We start from the raw sequence: 27,077 nt of genomic DNA on the forward strand, positions 1-27,077 counted from the left end.
CGCAGCGTCTAGGGGCGGATAAGACGTGGTGTATTCCATTTCTTGGTAATTTAATTTTCATTGATATGTTCTTTTTGTACAGCTCTTTTCTTTATCAAGTAATTCCGTTTTTTAAAGTTGCAAATCTTTTAAAAACTAGATTGTCTCAGCAGCAGGGGACATTAGGCTGTCATGTGCATCTAGGTGTAGAGGCTTATCCTCTTATTCCCACTTGAGCATTCTCAAGTACACTTAAAGTGTTTTGGTCTCCTGGTCAAGTCAGTTTTAATTTAGGGGTTGTTGTTATGTTGTTATAGCAACAATCTCAGTTTTTCTGTCCAGTCAGCTGTCACTTTAGTGGTGTGCAGCCATTCAGGTCTCCTGTCTTATTTTTTTAATTCCTTTGTTATGTCCATAGTTCTCCTAGTGATGCACTTGCAATTGTTCCTTCGATCTTGATGGACCAAAAATCCCACCCACCCTCCCAAAAGCTGGAAGGGTGATTCAGTAACTAAATATGGTTAAAGATACTCCAATAAAATGGTATGTCCAATTATGCTGCTTTATGCTTAAAAATAGAGGCTTTGTATGGAATTTCTTGAAATCTTGAAGAATATCATTAGTAGATTGTCTCCACTTTCTACTGCGTTTTATAGAAGGGGAATGAATGCTTTGTATGGAGTTTCTTCAAAACCTGAAGAATCTCGTCAGTAGAATGTCTCCACTTTCTACTGCGTTTTTTTAGAGGGTGGTGGAGTTTCTTCAAAACCTGAAGAATCTCGTCAGTAGATTGTCTCCACTTTCTACTGCATTTTATAGAGGGTGGTGGAGTTTCTTCGAAACCTGAAGAATCTCGTCAGTAGATTGTCTCCACTTTCTACTGCGTTTTATGGTATTGATTGGTTTTTTTGGGGCTATTGAATGCTTTGTATGGAGTTTCTTCAAAACCTGAAGAATCTCGTCAGTAGATTGTCTCCACTTTCTACTGCGTTTTTATGGAGGGTGGTGGAGTTTCTTCAAAACCTGAAGAATCTCGTCAGTAGATTGTCTCCACTTTCTACTGCGTTTTTATAGAGGGTGGTGGAGTTTCTTCAAAACCTGAAGAATCTCGTCAGTAGATTGTCTCCACTTTCTACTGCGTTTTTATAGAGGGTGGTGGAGTTTCTTCAAAACCTTAAAGAATCTCGTCAGTAGATTGTCTCCACTTTCTACTGCGTTTTATGGTATTGGTTGGTTTTATTGGGTTATTGATTGCTTTGAATGGAGTTTCTTCAAAACCTGAAGAACCTCGTCAGTAGATTGTCTCCACTTTCTACTGCGTTTTACGGTATTGAATGGTTTTATTGGGCTATTAAAAGCTTTGTATGGAGTTTCTTCAAAACCTGAAGAATCTCGTCAGTAGATTGTCTCCACTTTCTACTGCGTTCGTTTTATGGTATTGGTTGGTTTTATTGGGCTATTGATTGCTTTGTATGGAGTTTCTTCAAAACCTGAAGAATCTCGTCAGTAGATTGTCTCCACTTTCTACTGCGTTTTATCGTATTGGTTGGTTTTATTGGGCTATTGGTTCCTTTGTATGGAGTTTCTTCAAAACCTGAAGAATCTCGTCAGTAGATTGTCTCCACTTTCTACTGCGTTTTATAGTGGGCTATTGGTTGCCTTCATGCTTTTCTCCCTTTCTACTGCGTTTTTATACCAGGGTTATAAATGCTTTGTTGCTTATTTGGAGTATCTTTATTTACTTGGTTGTAAATACCAGTGGATTATATATCAGTAAATGGTTTAAGCATTGATGCCGTATCTTGCTGAATACAAAATGTTCGTTTGCTGTGTTGGCATTGTTTATTCTTTTGGAGATTTCTAATTATTTAATTGCGGTTAAAAATGCTGTTTTCCAATCCAATCCTCTGTTTGATCCAAAGATGTATCTGTTTAAGATTTGCTTAAGATGGAATTTGGTTAAATGTGATTCAGAAGTCAACTTTTGTTTGTCCAGCCTGTATGGTTGGCTTGTACACATTTTTCCAATAATTCGTGTATTTATTGATTTATATGAAGATGATAAATAATTCCAAATGCTTGCTGCAATTAATCATCTCAATGTATATAATTTGTTTAATTGATATGAAATCTGTTATTATCTCAATATAGTCTTAACTTCTATGAGATTGTGAAATTATTATAAATAAGCTTATGTGTATTAAATGGTCCTCATGATCGTGGGGGCAATGCGGAGTCTATTTCTTTGCGTTGTTGTGCTTTCCTGCTGTCTCGAGACAATTCATTTAACCAGCGTTGTTGACCAGTTTTAAAAACTACTTTTGATGAATTTTCTTTGAATGTTGGAAAGTTTGATGGTTTGTGTATATCGTTTAGCAATGCTTTAAAGGACCAGATTTCTGTAAATTGAACCCAAGCCTCAATGGCAAATAATAACTTCAATTACTTCATTGTGTGACCCTCCCAAGGACCAGCAAAGGGCTTTACATGGTGATGTGTTTAAACTTAATTCGTTCATACATGTAACTGGTTTTCTGTGTTTTTTTCCGGAAAGGGGACAAAATTGGGGTAGATCGCAAACGATGAGGCAATCCAATTCATGTAAAAGCGCACCATCTTTTTAAATTTCTGTCTCTCAGATTGGGCCATTCAGTTTCTTCTTGTTTAACAGAAAAGATTTCTTACAAATCTTAGATAGATATACATTGTGTCTTGTCTTACAATACATTGGTACAGAAACCGGACCAAGAGGTTAAGATGTTTTACAACTCTCTTCAACACACCCTCTACGAGACAGGATTTCCAGAGACAGTAGATCGGACGTCTACGCCAAGACTGGACATTAACAAAGAGCAAGTCGTCGTAGCAGTGCTCTCAACGCCGTATAATAGCATTGGAATGTTACTGGAATGTAAGTTGTTGCCAAACGTAATTTCCCAGCAAACACAAAACGTTTTCGACATCATTCTCTAAAGGTTATAAAAGGTTGTCAGAAAACGTTTAAATGTCTGGTTATATAAAGGGTATATAATGGGTATAAATCGTTTTCATAACATTAAAAAACATGTTTGATAACGTTTTTTGAAACGTTTTTAAAAACGTTTAAATGTCTGGTTATATAAAGGGTATACGGTATAATGGGTATAAATCGTTTTCATAACATTAAAAAACATTGTTTGATAACCTACTGACCAGCAAACATAAAAATTGTTTACAGAAAACGTTTAAATGTCTGGTTATATAAAGCGTATAAAAAATGCCAAAAACATTTTTGAAAACTTGATACAAAACATTCTAAGCAGAATGTTATTTTTGGGTTGACAAAATATTTACCAAACCGTTTAAAAAAATGTTATATAACTTTTATATAACTTTTAACCGACATTTAAATGTTATTAAAACGTTTTTACCTAAACCAAAACCCAAAATATACCTTATTTAAAACGTTTTTAAAACGTTTTTGTGTTTGCTGGGTTATTCACAGAAACTTGTATTTAGTAGCCATTATAGTTTTTTTTAATACTGAACCTCTGTTAGCATTGAGCATTTTGAGATTTGGAGTGTCAGTTCATATACAGTGGGTCAAAATTAAAGACTTTTCGAATATTGTTGAAAAGTTCACCAAATTATTATTCTTCTCATAACGGCACAAAAAAGTATGCTTTACCTCTATACTGTCATAACCTTCTGGTGTTATAAGCTAAAAGGTCACAGGTCACAATTTGACCTCCACAAGGCTTAAAATTGCAGGAAAATCCCTATATCGATTTTCCTGTAGTAAGAGTTAGTAGACATGCGAGAGAGCAAAATAGACTACTTTTTCAGTATGTTCAGTGTAATTTGTTAGGGTTTCCTAAATGGGAGTTGATTGGAAAAAGAAGTTTATTATCCTCTTCAACAATAGGATTAATGATTGGTTGAAAAGGTGTTTGACTGGCACTACCAAAAATGAGAAACATGTAGCAGCAATGAGGTGCTTTGAATAGAACCTTTTTATGCATATTTTGCACTGTAACTCAGAATACAATTTGCCGAATTTACGGCTCATTAGTTGTGCACGGTCACATATATTGTCTCTTGCAGGTGGACATCAAGTGTCTGACAGTATGCACCTAATATTCTCCCAATCCTGGGTGTCCAAGGAACCCTCCAAGGACAACCCGGGTAATTATAGCATGTACGTGCACAAGGCCATCACGTTCCACAGGGGCGGGTATACATACATTGACGAGTTCTCGCCACCTAGACGTGTGACCTACCTGGTGAACCTTTTCACCAATGCCATCACCCATGGCCTCGTGGACTGGGGCTCAGACATGGAGGTAAGAATGGGTGTTTGTAAATAGTGGAGGGGGTCGACATGAGTGGATTCAAAATTACTCAGCTTGATGCAGCGAAATGGCGCTAGTCCTAAGGGTCGGTAATTCGAAATCACCTGAATCTGCACACTATAATAAAAAAAAAGTTTTGGGGAAAGGGACTCGCTAAATATTTTAGACGGCGAGGTTGGTACAAGGATAGATAACACGGCTTACTAGAAGCGTCTTGGCGGGTCGTCTCGGCGAGTCCCTCAGATTGGTAGTTCTGTTCACCTGCTCTTACATCGTATACTTGGCATTGGTATGGGCGCTAATAAAATGCTCTCCAGAGAACCAGAGGTTCGACTGGGGTCTTATTTAGGCTTTCAGACTCAGCCAAACACTGGTCAATTATCACACAAACAACAAGACAATCCAAACTACAATTTATTGTTATTTAAGTAATTTATTTCTTGCCACATTTTCTTCATTCCGTCCGTAACTTTATAATGGAACTAATCTAAAAGGTGAACTAGGAGTATAACAAACTCCATTATTAAAGTTAATAAAAATTAGCGAGAATGATACTTGCTCTAGTCTTTCGGATTGTTTCCAAATCTTCAAAAGGATGTACGCGGAGAAATTAGAGAGAGATGTTAACTCTCTGAGTGAATGCTACAAGCTACGCCTCAATAGCTCTCGTGCTTCACAAGACCTCTGTTAACAAAAGATCATTCACGCTTCCGTTGGTCTAACCAAAATAATACGGAAGAGTGATTTCTAACTCCGGGTGAATGACACTATAATTTTTATTAAACAATAAATGAGAATAGAAGGACGTGGGATATAAAATATATCGCCACAACAACACTAACCCTATGGCCTTATCTAAACCATAACTTTCGGCTACCAAAGTAGCTAAGCTTAGGACTAGAGAGAAGTCCCCGAAGATACTATTGGAAGAACATTTTACCCTGCATGCTTTATACAGATGAATAACTAATAATAATTATCGGAACAGCAAAATAATGACTCTTGAAGCAAAATAATGATTAATAACTCAAATTTAAAAAACAAATACATGATCAACAAATAACTAAAATTTTGAATCATGTCTGACTAATTGTGAATGCAATTATTGGCTTACACTAACGCTGAAACTGGCTTTTGGCTATCAGAAAGGAAAGAAGGAATGAAATAGGAGAGAAGATGAAAAAAGAAATCACTTGGCACCCCCGGGATTTAAACCTTAAACCCGACCTTAAGACTAAAAACCTTTGGACTAGCGAACCTAGCTGACCGTAGGACTAGCGAACATTAGGCCCAGCGAACCTCAAATATTAAAACAAGGTCATTACATTGACTGTTGATAATTGAATATATGAATACAAAAGCCACCTAAGTCCATACTTTGGCCAAATTGAGTTAAGCATGGGAAATTGTTGCTATACATAGGCCTGTCATATGTATGAAAGAACAACTCAAATTCATTCTCTGTGTCTATTAAGCATGTGAAAAATAGCATGTATGAAAGAATCACCCAATTCCATGATTTGAGTCTTGTAACACATTGATTGAAATCCATTATGTATAAAAGTCCACTTGTAACACATTCATTGCTAGAGAGTGACTTTTGAACAAAAAATGGGTTTAATAAAGGAAAGTGTGTGGTTTATATTACATGGCAGAATGCTTATCAACATTATACATACCTGTGTGCTTTATTTTGTATTATCTTACTAGTGGTAATCTCATTCTAACATTGTTGTCTTTGTATATGATTCAAAAAACCACCTAAGTCCAAAATTTAAAATGAACCCCACGAAGTCCCTGAAATGCTAATCGTCATACCTAATACAGGTTAATCCACTCATTTGCACGTAAAACTTACCATATTGACCAGGTAAATCTAACTGAAGGAATTAAAATGATACACAGGTTTTTCTCTCAAAATCACTTCCTATGGACTTAGGTGGCTTTTGTATTCATGTATTCAATTACAAATGGACCCATATGTGACCGTACACCACGAAACGCTCGTAAATTCGGCCCCTGGTCAATTTTGTTTTCTTCCGTGTTTAGAAAATATATATCATAAGCTTTACAATAATTTAGATATACGTCGTATATATCCAGAAGCGGAGTTATGGTTTGTTAAACTTTGCTCCTTCAGCAAAAGGGTACATTATTTCGGTGTTGCTTTATTTCTCTTTTTCCACATTGCTGGTATTAAATCTCAAATGGTCATAATTGGCGGTCACTTCAAATCATCCTCTCATTGTTAATTGTTGGTCAAACCACCACTTGAACAGGATTTAACCAAAGCAAACAAAGACTAGAGTTATATATGAATTATATACATAAGTAGAAGCTTATTATTCTCCTCAACAATAGGATTAATGGTTGGTTTAAAAGGTATTTGTCTGGCACTAGCAAAATGGGAAACATGCAGCACAAACTTGAGGTACATATGAATAAAACCTTTATGCACATTTTGCACTGTAACTCAGAATACAATTTGCCGATTTTACGTGCGGTTTGTGGTGGACGGTCACATGTGTGACACACTTCAGGGTCTTACCCTCTAGATTAGTCATGTAGCCTCAGTTGCCCAAAACAAGTTAAGGACCTTCCATTTGTATATATTCAAAGGCAGTTTATTATCTTGTGCTGCTCTGTTAGTCATGTTAGTATTTTTATCCAGTTGCTTAAACCATGTCTGCTCTTTATTTATTTTCATTTTGTAAAGCGATAATGTTACATGACGTAATGACGCTATATATAAGTCATCTATGTTATGTATAGAAATTTACCAAATTGATGGACTATTTGACTTCAAGGATATATTTAAAAGGACTTGAATTTGAAATGTACATCATTGTTTCTTGCAGAGGAACTTGGACTGTCAGATGAGCAGCTCGATACCACTGTGTGATATGATACATAATAAACTCTGGACTCGCTATCTCATGTCCAAAGTTGGAGTTGCTGTCCCAGAGACACTGGCTTTTAAGATCGAAAGCAAGCGCATGGTACACTAGAACCCAAAATAGCGCCGCACAATGGTTTTTTTTAAGGTTTTGTTTCTATATCGCAATTTGCCAAACTTATCACAATGATTAAATTGTGCGAGAAGACGCTAAAATAGTACCATGCCTGACGCTGGACATTTTGGCGGCCATATAGGATTTCAGTGTGTTTAGATGCCAACAAAAATGAATTATTTGACCCTAAAACCCATTAAAAGATGTATCTCAAAATACCCAAGGCTGCTGAGGTGGCACCCGTCGTTTTCACGATATAGAAAAAAAAAACATTTTGCGGACGATACTTTTGGATAAAAGACCATATATTAGTTTCAGTACCAGACTAATAGCATTAAAACTGGCATTACGTAATTTTGTGTGTGTTTAATTAACATTCTGCTGAGTTTAAACATTAAATTCAGCCATTAATAATAATTATCAGAATCTGTATAGTTTTCAAAAGTAAAGAAAGTCAAAACCAGGGCTCATACTGTTTGCTAAAGAATGCCACAAGTCATTTTGACGAAATAGCAATGAGTGTTGGAACCTGATAAGAGTCTGATGGGACATTACAATTCTTAAAAGACATATTATTTGGGTAGCAGTCACGCTGATCAAAGAATTCACTATTGTTTTCTATACATGTACCTTTCTCAGGTCCCCAACTCTGACGCCATCCGAGTGTGTGTGCTGGGCAAGTGTGTAAAAGCCGAGAACACCGCTCGGGTGAACGTGGATAACACGTGCGTGTATATCGGGGAAAATATCAAATATGGCGGTGTGTGTGAACATGCCATCTCCGTGGAGCAGGAAATCGCTAGGTTTCTGGACAAATCTAGCGGCAATAGCAAGAGGGTAGGTGTGATAGGGGGTTTTCAGGGCCAAAAACATGTCTCATTCTTAAAATAAATGTCCTAATGATGAAAGACTGCTAAACCTTGTTTAGGACTTTCAAAAGAAGTACCTGCATGTGCAACCATGACTGTTTCAAAATAGCACGCCAAAGTCATGCAGAGGTCCGAGGTCGTGCATTGAATTGGTTTGAATGAAGAATATTACGGCAACCAACGCCTTTTGTTAAAAGTCACACATGAGTATAAGTGGATAACCTCTATTATGAACAGCACGGAATAATATTTATTTTGTTTCCATAGATTAATAACAAACAGACACTCAGATACCGCCCCAAAATACAAAATCCAGCATCATCTATTATTGAGGGCCGAAGTAATAATAAAAGTCGGAAAGAAAAATAAAATAGTTCGTGTCGGACGAATTATGTCAATCAAACTTCCCGGTATCCCGGCACATCCCGGTATTGGTTAGCATCGCGTAATAGGGTGGTGCCTTTCCTAGATGCGCTATACTACAAATCATGGCATGTGGGGAGTTTACAAGGTCGTCAGGTTTCTTTATTTCTGGCTTACTATTTTGTTTTCAGATTGTTGTGAAGCCCTCGGGCTTAGAGTTCCACGACAGTGTCGGTGTGACCATTCACCAGGGCGGTGACCTCGAATCCATCACCAACGCTGTCGAAGATCTACTCAAGAAAATCGACAGTGGGGATACCGTCCTCGTCGAAACGTTCGTGGAAAACATTTCTCCACGGCCCATCGTCAGTGGGAGCCAGTCGGTGGAGCTGTGGAAGGCCAATGAGGGACTCGGTTTCCATGCCCGCTCAACCGTCTGCAGAGATTTTGACGGCAAGCCTGTCACAACTTCGGTAATTAATGGCACACAAAATTTAAAAAAAATGTCAGTATGAATTGTTAACATAAGTCAATTAATTAATTATTAATTAATTGAAGATATTGATAAATTATAGTATATTTGAGATTTCTTACTTGAAGAACTTAAAGAACTTCATATTTCAAAATGTTGTGTCAAATTCTAAAAACATCATACACTCTAATTATAATTAGGAATAACCATTTCTCCAAACATGCTTAAATATTCATGTCATTCAAAGATTATCTGTGGGCTGTCGTCCAAGAACTCTTCAATCAGCAGCAACAACACTGTCCAACAGGGCCTTGACTCTACCCTACTGGCCTATGGCTTGATCGAACCTGCCGTCAGGTGTGCTGTAGACCGTGATATCCGCAAGAATGGTGAGGACGTGATGAGAATTCTCATCGAAGAGGAACATATACTGGACGAAGAACAGAGAGGTGGTCTTGGTGGATACACAGATGTTTTTGGTATGAATATCGAATACAAATGTTGGCGGTGGATTAATTTTTGCTATATTGGCAGTCAAGTGTCAAAATTAATCCACATGCCATTATTATTCTAATGACTAAGCACAGGTATGTTACCACCATGGAGTTACTAATAATGCTTGGCTCTGATCTTAACTCTCTTCACGCGGGTGTCGACTGCAGACGACAAGTTTCAATTTTTTTTTAAATTAAAAAAATTTCAGATATGTAAATTTGTATGACCATATTTGGAATCAGCATGAAAAATGCATTAAAATGAGTACAAACAAGCCTAGTATTGGTTCAGTAGTTCTTAAGATAGCTCTTGATATTTTGAGAAAATATTTCAAAACTTGAACTTTTTCCGTTGAAGCGCATGGCTAGCACGCAGAGCATTAAATCCGGTAATCAGTGGTTGGTCGACAATAAACTGTCTCTTCATATTGGCAAGATAGAGTGTATACTCTTTGACACCAAAGCTAAGTTCTTGACTTCTGTGTTGCCTATAATGACCCGGGGGGCGGGGGGGCACGCGACTTTGGAAATGACGGGGCTATGCGGACAGCAGTTCGAAACTAGGGGTCTTTCGGTGAGAGCCTAGAGACCCAAAAAGGGGGGTGTTTAAGTAAGATTGGAAACATTTTGGGTCAAAATGTTCAAACATTCATCAAAATTTGAAAAAAGTTTGAAAAAATTTAAACATTTTGAAAAATTTTAAGAAAAATAATGGAAAAACGGGGCATTCAGTCAGATATTATTTTGTCCACAAAAGGGGATCATTTCGCGAGAGGGAGTTGAAATATGGGGGTCAATGTGGCCGCACATCGCCGTCACCAATTTTAGTGAGTGCCCCCCCACCCCCGGATGATGACCATGTTATCAAACATCAGGACAGTATCAAGTATCTTAGTGTTTCAGGGGCTGTTCAATAATTATGAGCCCCCCCGAGTGGTAAAATTTCCAAACGGCTCGCCAAAAAATCGCTTGCCCCCTAGGTCCGCCAATAATCTCCCCCGGCCCACTAAAAAACTCCCCCCCTTGCACATCATTTTTTTCTATCTATCATTTGTTTTTGTATTCCAATGATTAATGCCGAAAAGGAGACTGCTAATTCGGCTAAAGTATCCACAACTATGATTCCCCTTTCTTATTCTTTGCACGTGCCAGTGGTCATGAAAAGACTGTGAGGAGACTACTCCTTAATAGCAGCAGTTGCTCAAACATTGCTACTTTCTCATCTGGTGTTTGAGCTGAATACCGTATACTCAATTGACTCCATTTTTCAGATGTTATTAATTGTCCAAATATGTGCGTACCCGAGTCTTTAGAACGCTCATTAATAGGGATGTGGTAATTTTGCAAAGATTCGGCCATAAATGTGAGGGGTCTTCCATATTGACTATGTGGTTTTGGCTAGCAGGTATAAAATTGCGAATAGGAGAAGGGTACAGATTAATAGTATAGCCTGATCTCATTTGTAAGCTCATTACATTCTTATCATGGGCTTGTATTATGTTACATTTAGGTTCACGCTCCTCTTTTTAGAAAGAATTCCATGCAGTTTATGTGGACCGATTTTATTATAATTTTGCGTAGGTGTGTTTGCAGCTTCGGAGAGAAATAATTTGATTATTATTTTTACAAATAAAGAAAATAAATTACATTAAAAAACAATTAGTTAAAGCTGTTAATTTACATTCATTGTTTCAGGCGTTGATTTCATTCTTACCAACGAGGATGGTAAAATTGTTCCCGTGGCCATTAAAATGAACAGTCACGACTGCAAGGTCAACTGCCAGGTGGTCGATTTCATGTATCACCTGACCCAAGAATGCACAGCAATCGATACACAACTTAACTACCAAGTGCGTCGATCCGATAACGAGTATAACAGCGAAACACCGCTAAAACAAGACTCGATCCTCGGCCGCAGTGTCCGACCATGGGTCCGATCCATGATCCAGAGATCCCAGGACCACGTTCTTGATGGAAAACATATCCTGATTATTGGTGCTGGTGGATGCAGCAAGGAGCCCATCTGGACCGATGCTGCCGCTATGGGTGTAAAGGTAATTCTGGTCGACTCGGACCCAGATCACTGCGCAAAGGACCAGGTCAGTGTTGTGTTTCTTCTTATTGATGGCGTGTTTCTCTCTGCTAATATGGGGGCGTAGGTGGGGATAGAGGACAAAAAAATGAAAAAGAAAAAGGGCAAATTTCACCCCGATCATCATGTAAAATTCAAAATTTGGTTGGCCCAATAAAGCCCTTTTTAGAATACTTTACATGTAACAGTTTCTCTAAACAAACCCCAATTTCCCCCAAAATTTTAATGACCTCGAACAAGAAAGCTGGCTACGTCCTTGAATATCAGAGTAGCGTGGAACTGCGGTTAAGGTCTTTGACGCTTGTGATCCCTGTTCAAATCCCGGTGGTACCAAAGATATCAAAAATAGTATTGTGGGGCGGATGCAGTGTATAACAAAGATCTCGCGGTCAATTCCGATTACGGTAACACCTGGCTGTTTATACAGAAAGGTCCCTCAATGGAAAAAAAAAAAAAGCTTCATATAGCTTTCGTGTCTTATCCTGGGCCATAAGTTCCAAACAAAGCAAAGTATATACATAATTGCAACTGGATGTATGTTTAATTCGCGCCCCTGACAGTGCAAATATCAAAATAACGGCTATATTATGCCTAGGCCTACTATATCACAGTTTTGCGCTGACAGCGTCCCAATCCTATTATTGGAAAGTCACACCAGTGCCCCCAAGTTTCCTTTGACCATTAGATAATGAATCCCATAATTCATAGCAAGTTGTAGATAACGTGTTACGTTCGGGGAGGTTGGAAGACACTGTTAAAACATGTATTAAAAAACTGCGTATTCCAAAAATAGTTTATATTAAGCGGTGGTTGAAAATACATTAATATTCTATTTTACACAGCGTTGTCTAAAATAGGCAGTATTTTAACCAACGTTGGTTAAAACAAACCTCCTTTCGGCAACGAAAGCAATGCTGAGCCTTCTTCAAATAAATCACATATCCTGGAGTCAACTAGACTACCCCGTAGTCCACTTGCCCATTGTGCATCCTCTGGATATTGAATTTAACATGTTTAAGCTTAAAACTCCGATTTAATTAATTTGTGCACAATTGATAGATTTTCACAACTGATCATCTTTTCAGTCACCGTACTCCCTCTATTTGTTAGCTTCCCAAGTGGACTACTGACTTTGGATTGCGGTTTACATGCTTAACACGGCTGTCTATGAGCTTCTATGGATGAGATTGTCGGATTCCTGGCCTACTAAAATTGGCCATGATGTAATGCATCTTTAAATGGATCTGGCTTGTGATTGGTCGCACAGATCTCGTTATGGTTTAAATACTCCGGGCACCTGCCATTACCATTAATAACTACATGGCAGACTTGTACCCGAGTCCAGCTTGTCCGAGTCCGAGCCGAGCCGAGTCCATTTGTATCCAAGTCCGAGTCCTTTTGTGTCCGAGTCCGGACTCGAGTCCAAGTCCAGGGGTGCCGAGTCCGAGCCAAGTCCGAGTCCAACAAAAATAAGATTCGAGTCCGGACTCGAGTCCGGCTCGAGTCCGGACTCGGTCAAAGTCCATGCCCGTGTGTGGGTGTGTGTGTGTGTGTGTATGGGGTGGGGTCATTCAACTTATGATGTGACAGGTGTCTGCCTACTGGCATTGCTTAGTAGGAGCCTATTTGTATAAAAATGGGTCATTTGGGTATAACAAAATGAAAAAGGGATAATTGGGTATAAAATTTTGAAAGAAGGGGGTCATTTGGTATAACCCATAACAAATGGGTCATTATTTCCCAAAAATGGAGCAACATTTTTTATTTTGTTTCTAATTTGAAAATTTACAATACAAATTTGCGGAAAAAAAGAAAATTGCAAAGTTTTTGATGCTAAAATTGTAGAAAAAGAAGGTCATTGGCCATAAGTCACTCACTACACTACATCACACACCGCTCTCCCTATACACACCCACCCTACCAAACCCCACCCACCCCACCCTACACAGTTAACATTTAAAAGACTCAACCCAACTCAACCAACCAACTGTACACACACCCCTTCAAAGTCCCATACCCATGAACAGGTAACTCCTGATGGTAAAAACTACTACATGTATCAGACCACCTGTACTAAACAGCAGTCACGTGGGGCTATCTGTGTGTGTGTGGCACACTACATGTAAACGTGAACTTGCACCCAGGGACTAGAGAAGTGTCACTATGTTGCATGCAGCATACATGTAAATGAATTGCAATGTATTCAAATATATTATAGAAAAATAACATCATCATCATCATCATCATCATCGTTATCATTCTCTTTATCATCATCATTATCATCATCGTCATAATAATAACAGAAATTCATTCTAAATATCTTTTCAAAATTGTCCCACACAAATGTGCACCCTACAGCCATATTAAAATTTACTGAGCTGAGAACATGATCCAGTGTGCATATTTCTCTCTTTCAAGATTGAATTGGAAAGTTCCATGAAAGAACTCTTAGATATTTTTATGTAGTCTAAATATTTAGTAAAGTTTGCATTTATTTAATTATCAATTATTTCATTAATGATAACAATAGTATGTAGTAGTAGTCAACAAATTTGAGATCTACTTTGACATTTTTAGATAATCATTTCACATTTTACATGGATTTAATTGGACTGGACTCGGACCGGACTCGGCTTCAAGTCCGAGTCCTTTTGTGTCCGAGTCCGAGCCGAGCCGAGTCTTTTAGTGTCCGAGTCCGAGCCAAGTCCGAGTCCAACAAAAAGTGGACTCGAACGATACATCACTGCTACATGGTACACATCTATGCGGCCTTTGTGTCGGCGGGAACATGAGCGCGTCTTGTACCATGCTTGTATTTCAAGGCTTTGTGCGTGCGGTTAAATTGGATGATAAACAAGTATGATTGACAGTGTTTGTGTTAGGGATCAAAGTCCCGTTTAAAATTGAAAGTCCACAGTCGATTTTTAACTGGGACTTATGCGATTAATAAACTGGTAGATTCTAAAATCAGAATTGTTCAGTATTGAAGTGCGTATATAATGACATTATGATGTTGCATTCAATAATATAAGCCTACGTATACTTTACTTTTACTGTCACAAATATAATTATATAAACTTTTTCATAACAATTTTATACTAGTATTTTGATGTAATAAATATAATTTCGAGTTCAACTGAATGCTTTCATCATGATTAATAACATGTTTCATTTATCAAAAATCGACTATGGCATAGTCTAGGAGTCAACGCATAAACCTGTTATATCGTGACATACCGCACGGCTAAGAATCAATAAGATTGCATGAACTATTTCAAGTGTTTAAAAATGTTAGATAATTGATAAATTAAGTAAAAGAAAACATATTGACCAGAAAGAGTAACATTGGTAAATTATTTATCGAGTACTGGTTCACTAACTAAAAACACTACAGGTTTACAGGTTTATCAACCTGAACATCGAGGATCACACACAAGAACACGCCAACGCCCTGGAAATCGTGAAGATTTTGCAGAACGACGGGATCACAGCCGATGGTTGTCTCACATTCTGGGAAAACTGTGGACCGCTGGCCGCACTGTGTGCTGAGCTCTTGAAGACGACAGGTATACTAGTCTAGGGTACCGGTAGACTAACAAAGCATGAAGAAATTAAAAACTTTTAAAGGTGTTCCTTCTGTTACGAGTCAGAAAGACTCAAGTACAAAATTATCTTCTAGCTGAATTCACTTCAAAATACACAACAAAACACACCGTTGGTTTTAGTTAACAATATTAGAATCTTTAATGAAAAGTAAAGTATGATTAAACAATGATCTTGCACATAAATATAAATGCAAGCAAATTACAAATTCAGTTTGTTCATTCATTTGATCTGAATTTTCAAATTTGGTCACAAATACAGTGCCTGAAACCTTGATGGGCAATTATTATTGTTGCTGCTGTATATTCCTTGTTGCTTTTGTAAGCGCAATAACCATTATTTCTTGGAATTTCGCTATGTAAGCGCTGCGGCGTTGCCGGGCCACATTATTAGGGCTATGTTACGTCATACAATGTTTATCTGTCTGATTCCAGGTTCAAGCTATGCGGCAGCCTCTATCGCAAAGAATAAGAGCTACACGCAGGCCACCATACGGACACGTAACGCGGCCATCCCGCACTGGCCCATTGCCAGCCTGTACATCGCTGCGTCCTGTCACATCGCTTCGGAAGCCGATATTGACGACGCTTGCAAGACGTGAGTATGCCTAGTATTCGTTTACCCTTTCGTTTACCCGTTTATGCCCAAACGACCTAATGTAGTCGCAGATGCATCTCAAAAAAATTTACCCCAGCATCTTTCCCGGGGGTAGGACCGGCCATCAAAAATGACCATAGGGTGGGGGGTGAGGCCCACCATTGTTTTCTACAGTAAAATCAATTATTTTCATTTAGTTCTTGTGTTCCAAGAGCTACTGACTTTTCACTTGTTAGCTAAACTTGACATAGTCATTTCCTTTTATATTTAGGAGAAAATGTGGTGAAATCGCATTTTTGTAGAATTTTCAGCCGACAATCAATTTTGCCCCTATATTTTCGGACATAGCCAGAATTTCCGAAATTTGCATGGGCGCCCTCACATGATCACGTTATAGCGACACTATTTGGGGAACGTTTGTACTTATTTTGATATCGTTGGATAGATGAGACCCATAGCTATACATTGGTACCAAATATAACGGCATTGTATTCTGATCATATACAAGGCTCTCAACAACGCTAATCCTATTGCTAGCCTTCGTTCCGCTTCTCGCGAGCTTCTCGTCGTCCCAAAAAGCAGGACTAAATCATTCGGCGACAGGGCTTTTTCCATCGGGGGCCCCAACCTGTGGAACAGTCTGCCAATGGACATACGCAAAGCAAAATCTGTCGAGCAGTTCAAGTCGTTGTTAAAAACATACCTGTTTAATTTGGATATATAATTCGTTCTTATATATGCGTTTCATATTTTTATTGCTTGCATATTGTTGTTGTTGTTCATGTTGTTTCTGGTGCTATAATTGTATACATATTTATAATGATATCGTTATGAATTCGGCAGAGTGACGAATCGAGAATGTTGAGCAAATTGAGTTATTGTATGCTTATGATTATGTTTCAGGTTATCTTTTATTTCCACCAAAAATTAATGGTAAATCTTACTCACCGACGTAGTTATTGCAATTTTGATTTGGACGAATCGCGCCAAAGTGCAATAAATGAATTCGGCAGAGAGACGAATCGTATACTTAGCTGTACAAATCATGTTGATCTATAGTATTGTATAGCGGGAAACCCCGAATTTTCTATATAACATGTCCTACACTAATATATTTGATACCAACGTATAGCTTCTATCTAGTGATACCAAATTAAGTACAAACATTCCTACACGTGACATTGCTGTGGTTTAATAATGTGAGTGCGCGCCCGTGGAATTGGAAAATCCCGGAAAATCATACGCAAAATATAGGCCAATATTGTTATTTTTGCTTTAAAATCCTCGAGTTTTTGCTAAATATTACAGGGATGACTATTTATAACTTATATAGCAAGTTAAGTCTACATAGCCTAAGGACAACCAGTCATTTCTACACAAAAGCTCCAAATCAAGAATGCGTGCTATGGTTTACACGTAGTTGAATGCGTATTCGACCTCTCTCTGCGCAGTGGTAGAGACATTATGGATACAGCATAAAGCCGAATAGCTGTTCAAACGCGTTTTGAGGGATATATCGATTATTTCAGGACATGCAAGCATTGCCAATAATTCGTGTACACTCACTTCTATAATATACATTTCAAATGAGTGCTCACGAATGTTCTAAATTTTTAGAAGGACCAATGGAATGGTATCAGGATTTTCAAATGCCGTTTACTCAGAACAGCAATTTTGCGTATTCGGCACTCTGCCGAGTTCATAACGATATGATCGTTCTGTATTTCACGAGGGTATTTTCTTTGCTTGACGCCTCGTTTTCCGCATCTTTCATCCTTGTGCAATATTGTTTAATCTTTTTGGTCTGTTCAGACTGTCTTATATTATATTATGTTATATTGTTATGCTTTGTATTACTTATCAATATGCCTGTGTATTAGCTTTTTGTAGTGGGTTGAGCTATATTGGTGTTGTTCCGTCTTTTGTGTTACTTCGTCCTGCCTAGGACGGGTGCAACATCGGTTTTCTCTTCCCACGGCAAATAGTGTTGTTTTTTTAATGCATTTCTGTTTTGCTTTATTTTATTGATTGCATCATTAATTGTTTAATTTTTCCTTCAACCACTTGGCGTGTTTTGTTTGCGTTGTTTTTGCCTTTCCCCCGTTCAACACTGCGAAAGCACGTCTGGTGGTGGTTGTGATTTCGTTGTTCTCTGAATTAGCATTTATGCTGTGTTGTAATAATCTTGCTTGATTTTATCTTGTTTTGCTCTATTGGGCTTTTTAAATTTGTAGTATATCTTGTAGTTAAGATTTTTTCTGTAAAGCGCATTGAGAAACTGTTTTGTTTGCAACGCGCTCTATAAGTGTATATTATTATTATTATTATTATTGTCATGACATTTATAATTGAAATTAATCCGTGTTACAAAACCCGAACCAGTTGGTCCTTCATGTTGGTACCCTCCATTTTGGCCTAAATTATGACCGTCCACGGCGAATGAGCCGTAAATTCCTCCCCGGTCAATTTTGTTTTATTTCGTGTTTAAAAATAAACATCATAAACTTAAAAATGGTATATCATTTGACTTCAAACGATATCCAGAAGCGGAGTTATGGTTAGTTAAACTTTGCTCCTTCAACAAAATTATAGCTTTTTTCGTTTCTATGTGTGTCTTTTTTTCCACATTGCTGGCAATAAATATCAAACAGTCATAATTGGCGGTCATTTCAAATCATCCCCAAGTCAACGAGGTTTAAGAAGGTTCTCTCATTGTTAATTGTTGGTTATGCATACCTATACAAATAACCCACCACTTGAAAAGGATTTAGCAAAAGCAAACAAAGACCAGAGCTATTAAAAGTTCTATAGCCATCTAAGGTAGAAGCTTATTATCCACTTCAATAATAGGATTATTGATTGGTGTTGTGACTATCAAAATAAGACAGATGTCGCTCCAGCTTAAGTGACCGATGAATACGACCTTCGTACACATTTTACACCATAACTCAGAATACAATTTAGGGAATTTACGGCTCGTTTGTGCTGCCGGGTCACAATTAGTCTGAAATTATTTTTTTTCGCGCGCTTTACGCGCAAATGTCCAAGTGACATCGAAACAAAATATGCTTGTCCCTTCTAAATTTTAATACAGGTGAGTTTAATTTTGTAGGCCTCCAAATTTTGGCCTGGCCCCGGGCTCCAAAAAAAGGTCAATTCGGCCCTGGTCACAGTACGTAAATGAAACAGGAAACGACCCGTGTTGGAGCTGATTTGCTCAAACGTATCACAACCCGTAATAACTTTCCGTCGCACAAAGAGGTCAGAAGTCATGAAGTTGCCGTCTGCACCGTCAGATTGAGTTCATAATATTCATGCATGTGGCACTGTTGCCTCCACAGGGTGATACAATTTTGAATGTTTCCATCTACATGTGTGACACGCTATACAGATTTTACAAAGTCGGATACATTATGGTCCTTCTTGAATGATGACTCATCGAAGATATCATGCGTCCTCATGTTCCTGAAGGATCTTGAATTGTCTTCTTATGGTGTTGCGAATGGGAACATTGTGAGGTTGGCAGGTTAAAACAAAGGATACACGGTTGGACTTGGATTTGATAGACACTGTCAGAGGCTCTTTCAACATCTGTGATGAGTTGCCAGTCTGATGAAACCACTAGAGTAGTGGCGAAACGTCACTAAAAACGATCTCCACTATTTTTGGATTTGCATAAAAAGAACTATGCTTATAGTCTGTCAGAGCAGATTCCCTGTTCACTTCTTGGACACGGTCCATAGCAGATTCACTAACGTGTAATGGATATCCTCGTTGATGAAAGAAACCTCTCATTTCAGTCTGGACGTTGGTAAGATCTTCGTTGTAACTGCAAACCCTTTTGGCGCGAAGGAGTTGGCTGTACGGAATAGAGTTTTAACTCTGGGGATGACTCGAGTCATACCTAGATAGCCGTGAGAGTATGTGCTCGTGTAGTGAATGGTCGAAGAAATGCTATCGCCATTTATTGTTTGAGATCAAGAGAGTTAACGCTCACTCGAAATTTATCTATTCTGCGTCTTTCACTGTTTCAAGCGTGTATCGGCGTAATTATGCATGCTTTTACTGCTTTCAGCGTGATTGGATGTCATTCAGCGTTCTATCACGTCATTATGCGTGTTTTGACGGCTTTCAATGTGCTTGAACGTCATTCTGCATTCTTTGGCGGTTTTTAGCGTGATGGACGTCATTCTGCATTCTTTGACGTCCTTTCGTGTACTTTATTAATCATGTTTGATGGTTTTCAGCGTGCTTGGATGGTAATAGCCGGAAACAGGGTCATCTAACCGGAAGTTGACATTCGGTCACATGAATGGCTTAGCAAGATCTGGTGCCACCCCTTGTCTTTTAATGTGGATGGGTCCTTTGACACCTCTACGGAACAACATGTCCTCCATCTCCCAAGATTTTCACCCCGGATTTTTACCTCGTCCCAACTTCCACCCACCTATCAGTTGGCATTGAAGACCTGTCGATGCTGGTCGCAGACTATCAAGTGGCAATGCAAGTCGTGAGAGCTTTTTTAAAGTTTTTTCGATACAATATACACCACGACGGTTATATTCACGATTGACTATATATAAAAGTATTTGTATTTAACATAATTTAGTTAGCAAATGAAGACATTGTCATATAAACTGTTTGTTCTTTATCCACAGTGTCAACTTCCCTGCGATCCTCAAACTCGATTACGCTTCCTCCGCCGTTGGTGTGAACATGTGCAAGAACGAGGACGACGTACGTAACGCGTACACCGCTCTCACCAATAGTCTCCGCACCATGGAATCCGAGTATGAAAGTTTTGGGAACACCATGCTATTAATGGAGTACCTCGACGGCTCAGAGCATGCTATTGACGTCGTCATCTTCGAACGGAAACTGGTCGCAGCCTTTCTCAGTGACATTGGTCCGACTAACTATCCATCTTATACTGGTATGTGCCATAAGTTAGCGATAATTTACTTAAACATTAATATCTAGGTTCGAATCAGATGGAAAATGTAATTAATAATAAAAACGAGTATGAATTTTAAAAACTTAACACACATGACCATACGGAGATGTATCGCAAGCATGTGTCGCATTTTCGGCCATATTGTATATTCTTCCCAGGAAAAAAGATACCGCTTCCCTACTTGGATGAATGAAGTGAATAAGCCCAGGGGCCACCTCAATATTTTTCCTTGAATTCAAGATGGCGACCACAAAATTCCACTAAAATCCCTACAAACTCATATTTTACAGTCTACAAAATGTCATTTATGACCAACTGGTTATTAGCCCTATGTAATGAGAAGATCTTAGTCGCTGCTGAGATATTTTCCTTTGAAACGGATTCTTGGTCAAGTGGCCTTGTGACCACATTTAGCTTAGCATGCTCAAGGTCACAAAAAAAAGGAATTTGACTTTTTTTCTTATGCCCTCACCTGGCATCCAAGAGATAAGCTGAAAAAGATACCTTTTCAGAGTCTGAATTGAGCAGCTACTGGGTTGCCATCCCGGCGTCTTCATTCAGCGTTGTGATTACTCTCCACTGGTCACCTGACCACCCGGTGGGTGGTCAGGTGACAGCTAAGGCTTCTCTGATCTTTCGGTTCAAAAAAAGTTATCCTCCCTGTCATGCACTTCTACATTAACTGATGTCATATTCGTGATTAAAAGTATGTTCTCCGACTGCTGACAGCGGGGCTGTGGCTCTAGTATGTTCCTTGAACTTAGTGGCGAGTGCTCCTGCCGTCTCACCAACAGTGTCAGTGCACTCCGGGCAACTGATTTTATATTATAACACTACATTTGCTTGAGTCCGTGGTTCTATTCTTGGGATGGACTAGGAAAGACCTTATTTTATTAACCGGTTTGTGGTATGCGTTGACCCCGTGGTCGCGGAAGATGTTTAGCTTTTCCGACAGACCATTGTCATATGGAAGGGGGCATTGATCTTTCTAAATTGGCCTGTAGTGTCTTTGCGACCTTTCTTCTTCTTGGGCTTAGGCGTTTTGAGCATCCAAGTCTCATATCCGTTAGCTTCTAGCCCAGATTTGAGGGGGGTGTTTTGTTTTGTTTTGTTTTGTTTTGTTTTTATGAGATGGGCCTGCCAGGCAATTGACTGAACCCTGAATTGGATTAAATTTTAGATGGGATAATCAATCTCTGATTGTTACTTTCAAGTGTCTGAAACAAATAGTGCCATCTTACCTTTCATCTATATTCACTTTTACACACTCAACTCATGATAAATGTACTCGAAGTCAAACTCATAATGCTCTGATTGTTCCTACGTGGAATATTTTTGATGGTAAAAGAACTTTCAATTACAGAGCTGCGGTACTCTGGAATAATCTTCCACTGAAAATTCGTTCAAACTTTATGTCCATGAGTGTGTATATATTTAAGAAATAAAGGGTGCAGCATAATCCTTTACACGAAAATAATGTGTCCGAGGCAGTAAAACGTAAATAATGGGTGAGGCGCAGCCGAACCCATTATTTAAACGTTTTACTGCCGAGGACACATTATTTGCGTGTAAAGATAATGCTACACCCTTTATTTCTATTCTATTACCACAAAATAGTGTGATTTAAAGAGAAAATATAAAAATGTTTGCCCAAATATTTCAAGTTGTTTACCTCAAGGTGGAGCGCATAAGCGTAGCCAAAGCGTATGTAGCCTATCATGATAACACAACCTAACATTCCATTCTCCCCCATAAGCAGGTATGTACATACAATAACACACCCCTGACATTCCATTCTCCCCTACATAAGCAGGTGTTACTGCTGTGCGCTCTGCTGTGCGCTGTGATGATAGAAGAACATAAAGTTCGTTGCCCTTGACACTTTATCGCTAATTAATGGTCTGTCACGTGACGCGTTCCAACAACGCAAAGTGCGCGATTTTGCATAATGGGTCGTTGGGGTAATAGAATTAGTAATAATGGTAATGATGTAGTTCCTATTATTTCCATCTTATTTTCATGCCTGTGTATATTATACATTACTGTATTATTTTCATATCCTCATTTGTATTATAGTATTCTTTGCATTTTGATTGCTTAATTAGTGTCTAATTATATATTGATATTTTCTGATCTGGACCTCTTGTGAGATCAGTACTTATGTATTGAAAGAGCTTACCAGAATAAAGATAGATTGAATGAATGAATGACTTCTTAGTGGGGCAAATATTGGTATGGGGGTCATTTTATCACAATTGTCCCAATATTTCTGAAAGCTAGCCTAATATTTCCTAATTGTAGCCAAATTTATTGAAATTTGCCAAATATTTTGGGGAAAATGTGACTTCTGGTACAGTTGTAGGTCCAAATTCAAATTTTAAGTGGCACAACCGGCATCCATACCTAACTTGAGTTGAGTACCCGGGGAAAAACTAAAAGCAAACTTAATAATATCAAATGAAGCATTGTGTTGTCCAAGATGTTATTAAATAGTTGAGGGTTAGCATATTATGTCTGTAGATTATGAAGAAATTAGAAAGAAGTGATGAAAACGCATTCTACTATAAAAATATTTATTTTTATAATAATTATAATCAATATTATCAAAATGTCAATGTATTATTATAGGGACGGTAACCCTGATGCCTTCAAACCTGCCCTCGGACAAACAAGCCCAGCTGGTGACAGCTGCTTACCAGTGCTGTAACGAGATAGGTATGAGTTCACTATTCACCATACTTCCGTTGGAACTAATTATTTGAAATGTCGATATAAAATCGAGTTGTGTAAATCAGATACTCATTATGTTTTATACTTGTTGTGTAATTTCTGTAGTAAATTAAATAGACTTTATCCTTATGCCATTAAAAATAAACTTATATTATTAAGGGACCGTTCACAAACACTTGTAAGGGGAACTGAAAAAAAAAAAAAATCATCGCGAACATTTCAGCCCCCCCCCTTTTTTGACATGAAAATTATGGGTCAACCCCATAGAAAATCATATAAACTCAATTTTTCCAGGAAAATTTGAGGTCATTTTTTTCAGCCCCCCCCTTAGGAGGGTCAAAAACTTTCAGGGCCCCCTTTTGCATCAGCCCCCCCCACAAGTGTTTGTGAACGGTCCCTAATGGCATATTGGAAAACACGCAAAAATCCTAATCTTCTGCCAGATTCACTTTTTAAACATATGTCAAATTTAAATAATTAAAAATTAGTTAATTAGACAAATTTGGCTGCTGAGACCTGAGACGAATAAGCTGAGACAAAATCAAAGAGAACATCGTAACTTAATATAAAACTTAATATGAATTTAAAAACTAATGACCAAAAATCAATGAATCCGACGATTAAACATGTGCCCTGTCTATTATTAGACCGCGCCTGCATACATTCAGAAAGTGTGCCATTAATAATTATTTGCAATACATTTCAAATAAGCTTGCACGTCGTGCACATTCTGATCCTATCCTACACTGTTCGCTATTCTGATAGAAAATCATGTCAGCAAAGTGGACTCAGATTAGACTGAGTCTGGTCACCCTTAAAAGTAACCTTGAATTTTTGATGTGCAATACATTTCTTCATCGGATGTTATCATGTTAACCAGCATTGCCCTTTTGTTGACCATTTGCAACCTTCGCATACCGGCTTCAAAGTCAAGCATAGTATATATTCAGTACTCTCTTGGCTAGAGGTCCTAGGGGGCCCGTGAAAAATATAAAAAAATTACCCCGGGCCCGTAATGACTCTCGGCGGTACTGCTCAGTTCTACAAGTAGACTATGCCGTAGTCGATTTAGCATGTTATTAATGTTAATCATGATGAAAGCATTCAGTTGAACTCGAAATTATACTGATATTTATTACATCAAAATACTAGTATAAAATTGTTATGAAAAAGTTTATATAATTATATTAGTGACAGTAAAAGTAAAGTGTACGTAGGCTTATATTATTGAATGCAATATGTCATAATGTCATAATTGTATTGGCACTTCAATGCTGAACAATTCTGATTTTAGAATCTGCCAGTTTATTAATTGCGAAATTCCAGGTTAAAATCGACTATGGACTTTCAATTTTAAACGCGATTTTGAACGGGCAAAGTCCCTAACACTCACACTGTCAATCATACTTGGTTATCAATCAAATTTAACCGCAAGCAAATACAAGACGCGCTCATGCACTTACTGACGCGTTCATGCAATTACACAACACAAAGGCCGCATACTTGTGTACCATGAAGTTATTAATGGTAATGACAGGTACCCGGAGGATTTAAACCATAACGAGATCGGAGCGACCAATCACAAGCCAGATCCATTTAAAGATGCATTACATCATGGCCAATTTTAGTAGGCCAGATTTCCGACAATCTCATCCATAGAAGATCATAGACAGCCGTGTTAAGCATGTAAACCGCAATACAAAGTCAGTAGTCCACTTGGGAAGTTAACAAACAGAGGGAGTAGGGTGACTGAGAAGATCAGATGTGAAAATGTATCAATTGTGCACACATTAATTAAATCAGAGTTTTAAGCTTAAATACAATATCCATATGCACAATGGGCAAGTGGACTACGGGGTAGTCTATTCTACAAGCGACTGCTTCTCATGCCTACTTAGGCGTGGACATCACCCGCACATAGAAATTTCAAGGTTAGTTGAAATTTGTTGTGCTGAATGTTAGTAAATTAATTATTATCAGCACTTATATTCGACTAAACTTCTTGTTAACATTATATTTATTTACAATCAATTGTATTATATACTAGGTCTCTCCAACGGTGTGTTCAATGTTGAGATGAAGATGACTTCCACTGGACCCAAACTGCTTGAAATTAACGCCCGGATGGGCTGTGGCTTCACACGCAACTGGATCAAACGTCTGTATGGCGTAGATCTCATGAAGTGCGCTATGCTCATCTCATGCGGCATCAAGCCCTACGTCCCAAAACTGCCCCCGGTTGAATTTCTTTTGGGTGTGAATCTGATTCCGTCAGAACACGGACGTATAATGACCAACAACAACCTGCGTATGGTTCTTAACGATCTTCAAGCTAGCGGTGACGTGATTCTCATGATGGTGGGGGATGAAGATGCGGAGAGCACGCAATATGAACAGCCGTTCGCAAAGATCACTGTCAAGGGCCGTAATGTCGACGACTGTCGACAGAAGCTGGGCGAAGTTTGTGGCAAGCTGAATATTGAAACGAAAAACTATCGTGTCTCGGAGTTTACGAAATATTTGTAACGATGTTGTCCAATTTTGAGAGTTTTGACTCTCTGTCGTCGTGACGTAAAGCGCGTGGCGCACATGTCTTCACAGATTAAACTTTCTCGGAGAAATAATTCATTAACTTCCACCTAAATCGCTCATTTCATGTCAGCAAAATTTGCCGTGCCGGTTTGGCCCCTCACAAAATCGGGAAGATTACAAAATATCTGGATTGAGAGTGCCACGGAGAGACTAATCCTCGCTTTTTTGACCTCACGCATCGACAGCTGCAACAATCTGCTCGTCGAACTCCATGATCTTCATAAACTCCAGTGACTGCATATGCCACATATCGGCCCGGTATTCACCGAATCAGATTCAAAACTCTTTAAAAGGTCTTATCAAGCCATATGAGCCTCCATGATGCAGTCATGTCTACAGTAGAATTCACCACGACCTTTGCAGGACTTAACATTCATTGAAAACAGCTCAACTGATTAAATCAGATCTTCTCTGGTTAAATCCACACTACACATGTTTCTGTTTTAAATATTGGCCGGTTATTTTTCACACAGTGACGTTAACTAGGCAATATCCTATACTTCTAACATACACTATTTGTAGAGGTCACGCTTCAATGGTGAGAGCACTGTGTATTGTGTATAAGAAAACGGACAGTAACTGCAGTATGCCGCGTCGCATTCGATCCTTAACTTGCAACCTTTTTTTCAAGTTTCTCTGCCTTCTCGGACCGTGACTGTATACATACGGACAGAGAGCTCTGTTGTTGCTCCATGAATGTGGAATTTTCTCGCCATCAGAAACTCTGCTTACATTCAACAATTCAAAACTCTCCTTCAGACGTACTTATTCATGGACTGGTTTAATCATTCGTTTGTGTTTAATATGATTATGAGCACCCGAAAAATCTGTATTGTCCGTCAATTTTTCTCCCATTGCATTATAATCAGGTAATAAAGTCTTGAACTTGGAATGAATTTGTTGAATTGCGTTATGAACTTTTCTCTTTTCTGCCGCGTAGTAGCTTGCTGCATCAGAATCTTGGAATTGTCGAAATTCTGGAATTTTGAT

The 27,077-nt window shown here is 38.5% G+C and overlaps 1 protein-coding gene across 1 annotated transcript in view; it reads left to right on the forward strand.

Annotated features, from left to right (window-relative positions):
- The window catches only part of LOC140162804 (carnosine synthase 1-like), a 28,324-nt gene extending 1,247 nt beyond the window's left edge, over window positions 1–27,077 (forward strand). Inside the window, exons 3-14 of the mRNA XM_072186108.1 lie at window positions 2,716–2,890; window positions 4,063–4,301; window positions 7,169–7,309; window positions 7,961–8,158; window positions 8,745–9,026; window positions 9,273–9,504; window positions 11,215–11,618; window positions 15,006–15,177; window positions 15,649–15,811; window positions 20,470–20,744; window positions 23,394–23,480; window positions 25,543–27,077. Coding sequence (XP_072042209.1) covers window positions 2,716–2,890; window positions 4,063–4,301; window positions 7,169–7,309; window positions 7,961–8,158; window positions 8,745–9,026; window positions 9,273–9,504; window positions 11,215–11,618; window positions 15,006–15,177; window positions 15,649–15,811; window positions 20,470–20,744; window positions 23,394–23,480; window positions 25,543–26,021 — 2,847 coding nt within the window. The 3' untranslated portion in view covers window positions 26,022–27,077. The remainder of the gene's footprint in view (window positions 1–2,715; window positions 2,891–4,062; window positions 4,302–7,168; window positions 7,310–7,960; window positions 8,159–8,744; window positions 9,027–9,272; window positions 9,505–11,214; window positions 11,619–15,005; window positions 15,178–15,648; window positions 15,812–20,469; window positions 20,745–23,393; window positions 23,481–25,542) is intronic.

Source organism: Amphiura filiformis, chromosome 10, assembly GCF_039555335.1.
Source record: "Amphiura filiformis chromosome 10, Afil_fr2py, whole genome shotgun sequence".
Taxonomy (NCBI): domain Eukaryota; kingdom Metazoa; phylum Echinodermata; class Ophiuroidea; order Amphilepidida; family Amphiuridae; genus Amphiura; species Amphiura filiformis.